Below are 9,742 nucleotides of genomic sequence, written 5' to 3' on the forward strand. Positions count from 1 at the left end.
CCTGCAGGTGTTTCTGGCTCTGGAGCTGTGGAGTCTGGATCTGTGGTTGCGGGTCACCTGCTGCCCCCGTGTTCCTGCTCGACACCCTCTGCTGCAACGACTATTGTTACTAGTCCTATTGTTATTATTGTTATTATAATCATTAACATTACGATTGTTATCATTAACACTACTATAAATATCTGTACCATTTTTCATTTAGTCTATAGCAACATTACCTTTACTGTCTGTACCTCTGTGTGTATATTGTGTAGGCTGCCTCCCTCCCCTCTCTCTCTCCTTACATCCCTCTCTTTTTCTCTCTGTTCCTCTCCTTCCCTCCCTCTCTCTCTCTCTCTCTCTCTCTCTCTCTCTCTCTCTCCTTCACCCCAACCGGTCAAGGCAGATGGCCGCCCACCCTGAGCCATGGTTCTGCTTGAGGTTTCTTAAAAGGAAGTTTTTCCTTGCCTCTGTCGCCTAGTGCTGCTCTTGGTGGGAACTGTTGGGCTTCTGTAAATAACATCATAGAGTACGGTCTAGACCTGCTCTTTTATGAAAGGCGCTGTGAGATAACTGTTGTGATTTGGCGCTATATAAATAAAATTGAATTGAACTGAATTGAATTGAATTGAATTGAATTGAATTGAAATTGAATTGAAATTGAATTGAACTAGTAGATGATACTGTACATGTCAACGCTGTGCCATTTTCACTAATAATTGTACATCCCATAAATCTTATCCATCCATCGTCAACTACAGGGTCGCGGGGGGCTGGAGCCAATCCCAGCTGACATCGGGCGAAAGGCGGGGTACACCCTGGACAGGTTGGCAGTCCATCGCAGGGCCCCATTAATCTCATACTGTTTTATTTTGTCACTGTTTTGTTTTTTATGGATCTATCAGTGAATGTCCCTTATGACTCTTGAGGCTGTAGCTAAATGTGAGTTTTAGTAAATAGTATGTAAACTTGTAAATATAAATACTAATTGATAAATGTACTGTGAATGAGTCATCACAACATTTATTAGACTATTTAAAATATATCACAACTAAGACAATTTCAGCAAGATTACTGAAATTATAGTTTTTTTTTCTATTTTATTTATATTCGTTAATATCACACATGACTATATGTGATATGACTAATTAGCCATACATGAGAAAACACCTTGTAAAGGATATTATATCTCATTGTCTCATGTTTTGGCTCTATATATGTAATGTATTCAAAAAGTATTTGCAAAAGTATGTGCCACTTCGTTGTCGAGTTGATGTGGTTCCTAAATGCTTCCACTTAATAATAGCAATAATACCACTTATATTTTATTGTGGATTGTGTCTAGGAGGGAAGAAATATCATGAACTGACTTGTTGCAACAGTCAGTACTATTACAGTACCACGCTCGAATTCTGTACGCTCTTTAGAACAACCAATTCTTTCACATATGTTTGTAAAGGCAGACTGGCTAGGTGCTTGATTTTATACACCTGTGGCCATGAGACTGAATGAAACACGTGAATTCAGTGATTAAGAGGTGTGTCCCAATACTTTTATCCATATAGTGTATGTTATGTAACTTCAAAATAGTAATATAAGACAATGATTGCCTCTTTTGAGGTGGCAGGAGTGAAAATTAGTGATCCTCAGTATTTGTTGTGTTATGGATTCACAATGAAGACAGTTGGACAACAATTAAAAACAAAATCAGAGAGATGCTCTACAGAATGATATTTTCCCCAAATGATGTACACATTTTTAGGCATTCTATCATCTGAAATTACTTGAAATAGCGCATATACCTGCCATAAATGGAAATAAATCTCCCTGGGGGAGCGCGCCCCTGGACCCCCCCAGATTTGGGCTAAGCCCGAAATGTTTATGTCTGGCTCCACCCCTGCTTTGGCAATTTCTTCCATCGGTCTTTCTGAAAGCTCAAACATAAAACTCTGGGTTTCAGCCCATTATCTTTATGCTGCACTGACCAATAGATTTATTCTAACAATGGATCAAATAAGCATGTGTAATGTGAAAGGGGGTTATAAAAATATGTTTGAAATATGTATAAATATGTTTGTGCCATCTCAGCTGTGCATTTCTTATTTACTTTGTGCAGATTAGAAAATCCAGAATTCTGGATTAATCCTTAAAATTCACACCCCTGATTGCTTATTTATTAAATACCTGCTGCATTCGTTATAGTGATGTTTAAGGTGGCTGTTAACGTTTGTTGTATGCACACCATTGACCTTAATTACGATGGGTTTGTGTGTGACAAATTCTGTTCGTGTTGCCTTAGACACCAGTGTTACAACTGACTGCTAAGTAAACTATAAGTATTTCATCAAGTTTAAAATGAAAACTGAATGTGGAATCAACATGGACGATGTGTTGGATTAGCACTATCAGAGCATGTAAACAACACAGACATCTACATGGACAGCAAGCTAAATGCGTAGAGCAGTTTGTCCATTTGGGCTACTGTAGAAACATCGCTGCGCAACATGGCGACGTCAATGTGAGGGGACCCGTGGTGTATGTAGATAGAAATGGCTCATTCTGTCCAACGAAGGTTAAAATCAAGGGCAACTGGACTTGGTTGAAGATACTGGAAGACGTTTCGTCCCTCATCCAAAGGACTTCTTCAGTTCTGATACATGTGACATTCTACAGACATCCCCCCCCCCCTTGCAATGACAGTGGTACAACTACAAGAAAAAGACTAGTCACATGTATAAGGACTGAACAATATTTTATTCTGTACTTTTCCATAACATCTGTACATTACCAACATTTTCAAGACCTGGAAATGTAATCACTCAGTAAACCAGGCTTTATACAGCCACAGAAGAACCCTGCTTTACGTACAACACAACACAACCAAACAGGGATATGATCACTTCACTTCCACTTCAGGAAGTGTGTTGCAATCAACATTTTGGCAATCACACATATTCTGCTAGGAGCGGCTTCTCATATAACCATTCCTTATCATAATAAAAGAAATAAAACAGAATGCCCTATATTGGTGATGCCAGTTGAATCTTGCTCAACCTAACCCCTGCCAGTGGACCAGGGTTTGATAAAGGGTTTGAATGACAGTTAAGGAAAACTGTGAGAGCAAAAGGCAGAGGCTGGAGGACGATGGAAGGCAGAAAGGAAATACAAGAAGCACAAACAGCCATTAATTTGTCTGACCCCGTTGTCTCACCACAAAGGGACAGTATGCAAAAGTTTAAAGAGTCTGTATTAAGACTTAAAGGAATAGTTCAACATTGAGAAATACACTTGAAAGTATGATGTGGTGTAAATATGTGGTTAGGGTTCAGCAGCCAGTCAGCTCAGCACAAAGACTGGAAACAGATAACCTATCCAAAAGTAGCAAAATCCTGCTACCAGCACCTCTAATTCTCACTTACATTTTACATGTATATATAAATCAACATTTTATTTTTTTTATAGGGGGTTTATGTACCTGAATCCTGTAAAATAGAAAATTAGGGAGCTTTGGAGGTGCTGGTAGGTGGGTTTTGTCACCTTCAGACGGAGACAGACTAGCTGTTTCACAGTGTTTCCAGTCTTTGTGCTAAGCTAACTGCCTGCAGCTTCAGATCTAACATACAGACATAAGAGGGATTTTTGATTAGATGATGTTCTCATCTAACTCTCTGCAAAGTGAATATGCTTATTTTCAACTCTCTCTCAAAACAACACTAACATCCTGTATGTACTTTGGATTATGAATTGGGTACTGGTTACTCAGTACAATCATTCCTCCTACCCATACTGTCTGTGAAGAGATAACTTCCTCATATCCCGTGAAAAATGCATTGCAAAGTGAACCAGAAGCTTATTGGAAGATACCCACTTGATCAGAATAGCCTTGTATGTTACAGTCTTAATACAAAATTCAGTTTCCACTGACAGTGCTGAGGGATATAATTGGTGTTGCACTGTAAGCAAAAAAAAATAAAAAATACAACACAATACCTGCAATAAACCTGAACCTGACTACAAGGATGAATGGATCTCACAGAGATGTAGCCTCAACAGCTTCGGCTGACATGGAACAAGGACTGTAGATTTTGTCCCATGTCTTACAGCTGAGTCAAGCTGGAAAGGGATCTCTTCACAGCCAGTCTGAACAGGTGAAATGATTACAGACACCAATAACACTTTCAATCTACATAAAGCACGTGAAGTGTTTTGGAGTGTTTCCTCCGCTCATGTGTTCACACTGCAAGCAATGCTGTCAACAAGTCCTGTGCCACTGACGAGTGAATCTTGGCCTGTGTGTGCCCGGGCAAAACAAACCGTTAGCTGATAAACGTTGGATAATCAGCACCTGATCTCAAATCATTTCCTTTACTGATGTTTTTGTCAACATCAAACCCAAATCTGTGTCCAGACCGACATCTAGTGCTGAAAAGCATGCATGTCAAATAACAAATGAATACAGGTTGAGCCCAGGGTTTATCGGTTTATTTTCAACAAAAGCTACTTAGTCAGCCAATGCCATTTTAGGTATTTTCAGTATCAAGAAACCAAAATAAAAGCAGTGAAAAGGCTCGATTTGTCTTCTGTCTACATCGCTGTAGAGAAGCAAGCAAAGCCTTTGGTAGGCCCACTCATTCAGACAGAACAGAGCGACTGAGTTACTTGCAGCGTGAACACAGGCTTGCTAGCCTCCATTAAACCCCCCCCCCCCCCCCCAACCCCAGGTGGATCTATCTAAAGCACAGGATGGTTTGGTTTATATCTTGACAGGTTAATCACATCAGCCAGAGAGTCAGCAACCCAACGAACAGCAGTTTCCAAATAAACAATGCAGCCTACACTCTGCAAGTCAGTTTCAGCAAAAATGAGAAAACACAACGTAGGATATAAAGGTAGATGTCAATGAAACTGACATTTGTCTAACAGCTTCTTATCTGATAAACAGATTTACTGTTAATTCAACAGCACTATTAGAACATAAAGCTAAGCAGGATTTATTTGTATAATACACAGGGCTCACTGTATTCAGAATGGCAAGCTGCTGATGTTTTATGTGGCCTGGTTGTAGAGGCGGCTGAGGTTCAGTCTGAAAGAGCTTCACCCTGACCAGACGAGGAGACGAGGCACGTGACTCGCAAAGCCTTGCTGACGTGCCACTACCTTAAATGTTTAAAAAAGTTTCATCTTTCCTTCCTCCGGAACTCAACTACCTTTCCCCTGCAATAGGTCACCCCACTTTTCCCATTCTGAGGTCCCTTTGTCTGGCCCAAACCTGCCTGGACTTCAAAGCCAAAGTGAGATCCAGGCCTTCACCTTGCAGATCCCCGCCAGATAGTCTTTCCCAGGTCAAGAGTATTAAAAACTTTCTAGATTTCTGTTTAGGCTTGTGGGTCAAAGAGGAACAACAGTCAAGAATGCTGCAATAGCTTCTTCTTTTGTTCATTTCTACAGTACAAGTTTGAGGTTTGAGCCATGAAACTAACCTCCTATATCCAAAAGCAACAATGGCTGGTTTATCTCAACATCAAGCAAGCATTTGGGCAGCCAACTTGAGTTTTAGAATCAAACATGACATCAAAATGACAGCTGGTTATAGCTACAAAAGTAGAACAAATACACAGCTCCAGGCCAAACTTGCCAGCATTTGACTAGCAATACCCATACAACAGAAGCTTGATTCCAATCCTGAACCCTGAACTCACTAAAGCCTTGAACTTAGGCATTGTATTCTCTTCTGTCATTTTGTTCCTCCACCGCAAACAAAACAAAAAAAAGGTCCCTTTGTCTTCAGCTCCAGGTCTGGCTTTGGAGTCCAGAACTGTCCAGGAAGTCAGGGCTGAGAGCTGCCCTGGCTGTCGGGGTCCGTCCCCGAGGAGCTGGTGTCCGACTCTGAATCGTCGTTGTGGTCGTCCTCCGCCAGGCTTTTCTCCCGTATCCGCCTGTGGGTGGTGCTGAGGCGAGCCAGCAGGCCCTGGTAGTCAAAACGACCACGCTTCTCGCCAAATGGGTCCTGGGTGGAGGGACAGAAAAGAAGCAAACTAAGTTTGGGAATGTAGGGGAGAGCAGGGTGATTTGAGCCTGTGGGAAAGTTGAGCCTCCCCTTGTTTCTCGGCAACCACAGACATGTGACCACACATTTTTGAAGAGTCATCCATTATACTCACCCTGTGATGAGCACATTTAAGATCAAAAAACTGTTTTTTGCCATTCAAAGTGATTTTTTATGTTCAAAGAGTCCTAATTCTTGTGTCTGACCAATTACAGACAGCTTTGAGAAAATCTACTGCTTTAGGAAGTTACAATATGAGGCTATACTGTTAGCATGACGTTACCTTTAAACAGCTGGATGACACAAATTTGTTAAAATGGCAAGGATGGGGTAATTTGATCCAGAAGATCTGGGGGATGTTGAGCCAGATATTTTACTATAATTTTACACTGCATTCTTTTGCATCACTGAAATGATGTGACATTATGCATTTTAGACCAGAAACCATGATGTCATGATTCTATAAATAGATCACAGACAGGCTTCAACTCTTCTTTTGGATTTGGACAGGGCAGTGGGAGAAGTACAAAAATTAGAAGTCCGTTCATCAGGTGGCACGGGACATGATGACTTTAAAGCGATACATTGAGATGAAACAACTAGGAGACATAGCTGCAATGTTTCACTATCTAAATGCAATTAAATGTTGGGACCTGGCGTTTGAGCTTGCACGATGAAATTACATTGATGTCCCCGACCCCCATGTGGCTCAACTTACCCCTCACATGGGGCAAGTTGAGCCAAGAGTCCATATTTTGAAAACAGTTTATTTTAGATCCAAATTGATTATTCCCAGGGACGCACCGCATCCTAAAATATATATATACCGTAAAACTTCAGTTAATAGCTGGAGTTCCAAATAGCCACCTACCTCCTTTACTGGCCTGGTGTGGGAACACATTATGACAAATAAACACCTGCCTTAATTAAACGCCTCGCCTGGTTTTTATAGAAGTTCTTTGGATGTATAAAACCTCTTAAACCCCACGGGGTTGCCAGCTTTACCTGCTTCTAAGCTGCTTAGATTGTTAATACAAATATTAATGTTTAAACGTGTGATCAATGTGTCAATATGGACATGCTGAACATCCTTAGATCGGTTAGATTCTCCACAATACCACTGTTAAGTTCATTTAACGGAAACAACAAGACCCAAAGTCTAATTCTTCTAGATTTACCGGTTTAACCTGCATGGCTACAAGAGAGGAAAAGCTCGTTAAGTCCGAATGTGTCCGTTCCTTGATTATTTAATATATTCCTTTAGTCTGTAAGGGTCCACCCATCAAAAGAATCAAAACAGCTTTTCAGAAAAATTTATCCAAGTTGTGAATCCTGTTATGTGAATCCATCGCTCTCTGTCTGCTAACTTCTCTCATCCTGCACCATGTTGTTGTTTTCATGAGGTTGCTGCCTTCAAAATAAAAGCCATAAGCCGTCTGTCAAAGCTAGATCAAATGAATGACGTGTATTTGATAATTTTTACACAAGTAATATTCTGTTTGAAATAAATAAACTGTTTCATAGTAGTTTCAGTTTTGTGCAAAAAGAATTAAAGGCCTGTCCCATATGGACGCCTGTCCCAAATACAGGCAGGGTCAATTCAGTGATTTTAGCAAATAAAAGCCCAGGCTATTATTCAAAGTTTTACGGTACATATTTTAGTTGGAAACATTACTGTCTTATCCTCACTTTAAAAGACACATGTAAAGACTGGCTCAACTCACCCTGCTCTCCCCTACAGTATGTCACTCAGAAATAGAGCTTGTCCTGATGATCGTGCTACTGTAGGGGTGTAAGATAAGGCAACTCATCTCATTTCATTTTCTGTTTCTTTAAGTAGTTTTAAACCGCCACTCTTCATTCTCTTTAAAAAAAAATGATTCAAAAACTTTGCATTGAAGTTTTGTTTAATACATATAACTATATACAGCGCACTGTGTTTTGCACTGGTGATTATTACTGTCACACAACACACTTCAGAGCATCTTTGGTGTGATTGGACACCGTGGATTACAAAGAGGAGGAAGAGAGAGAAAATAACGAGGGTGCAGAGACAGGTCAGAGAATGCGACAGAAAGTGTTCACAAAAACTTTGTATAGTGTGTCTACTGTAAAACTGAACTAGCCTACCACAATAACATGACGTCTATACTTCAGCTTCTCAGCAAAAAGCAGAACATAACAGTCAATGCGTGCAGTCCAGAGTGGACCGACATATAAAAGCTAGTAAAGGATGTAGGCTAAGTTAATTATGGCTATATGTAACGGCTAGTTTACAATGTAAATCAATGTGGTGATGACGTCCCTATGTTAGCTAGGTTTTGTTCAAGATATTAACCACAGAAAATGCTGCAGTCAATTGTGAAAGCCTGAGCTTCATTCATGTTTTCCTGTCCACTTGTTTTTGCCTCTTACAAATGTCACAAAGAGGACAGTAAAGGCTTATGTTATGCCTGAGCTGTGTTCAGGATGAAAGATATTACATTTCAGAATGTAATATGGCACTTAAATGCACAAGAGATTTATTATTGATTTATTATATTATTGTATGCAACTTCTGCAATAAAAATGAAGATTGTTTTAAAAAGGAAACAAATTAAATTAGTTTTAAGAGACCCGTCTTATTTTCTCTATTGCATCTTTACGATTGTTCTTTAATAAAGCCAAAGTAATTCTCTGATTACTCAATTAATCAATGGGATAATCAGTTGAATACTCGAGTACTAAAATAATCGATAGCCGTAGCCCCGCAGTGCAATCTAAAGACCATGGTACTGAAAAGGTGTGCTAAGTGCACGGTTACTGTTTTTTAAATTTTTATATATATATATATTTTTTTTTTAAACACACACTTACTGTTTTATTTATTTTAATTTTTTTAACACACACACACACACACACACACACACACACACACTCTAACTGTTTTAAATCCAAGTGTTAGTATAAAAAAGATTTGCATTTCATCCCTGTGGTGCATTGGAAAATCTTTGCATCATGAATATTAATCTCCGAATTGCCTTACATTGTCACAAACCACATACTGACATTAATCTACAAAGTGAAAAATTCAAGGCACAAATGAAGGGAAAATGGATTAAAATAAATAAGAATATAGTCACCTGCATGTTCTGTCCCTGTAGATGGAGTCTCTCTTTGCAGACTCCCTCATAGAAATCATAGTATTCTAGGAAGGACTTTTCCATCACACTCCTAAAAACAAAACATGCATACAACAATCAGCTGATGAGCAGAAAGAAGGAAAGAGAGTGAACGAAGAGGAGTAAGGAAATGAGGAAAGGAGCGCAGAGAAGAAAGATTAGTCAATTATGTTGGTCTCACCACAGAGCTTCAGGACAGGGGACTTTGCCCTCCAGCATGTCACACACAGCCACCCTCATGGTTTCATGGCGGATGCACTCGTTGTAGTTCTTACTGTCCCCTGGGTGGCGTTCCTGAGGGACACACAGACAGACCAAAACTGTATAGAAACTTGAATGAAAGTGCATTAAAACAAACAAATATAAGACTACAGTTGCAACCTATTCCACTGCAAAGCCTTGCTGTCTTCCATTAAACATGCGTAGGAGAAGTATAACTGGTTGGGAAAAACACTTCTTAAACCTTATTTTGATTCTATTCATGTAGTTTTTATGTTCTGCTGACCAGTAAAAGTAGAGATATGGATCTCTCCCCATTCATTCATTCAGATAGGAG

The 9,742-nt window shown here is 39.7% G+C and overlaps 1 protein-coding gene across 1 annotated transcript in view; it reads right to left on the minus strand.

Annotated features, from left to right (window-relative positions):
* Positions 1 to 2,714: 2,714 nt before the first annotated feature.
* The window catches only part of ube2z (ubiquitin-conjugating enzyme E2Z), a 12,522-nt gene continuing 5,494 nt past the window's right edge, over positions 2,715 to 9,742 (minus strand). Inside the window, exon 7 of the mRNA XM_046035254.1 lies at positions 2,715 to 5,986. Coding sequence (XP_045891210.1) covers positions 5,807 to 5,986 — 180 coding nt within the window. The 3' untranslated portion in view covers positions 2,715 to 5,806. The remainder of the gene's footprint in view (positions 5,987 to 9,742) is intronic.

The sequence above is a fragment of the Micropterus dolomieu genome, linkage group LG02 (genome assembly GCF_021292245.1).
Source record: "Micropterus dolomieu isolate WLL.071019.BEF.003 ecotype Adirondacks linkage group LG02, ASM2129224v1, whole genome shotgun sequence".
Lineage (NCBI taxonomy): Eukaryota > Metazoa > Chordata > Actinopteri > Centrarchiformes > Centrarchidae > Micropterus > Micropterus dolomieu.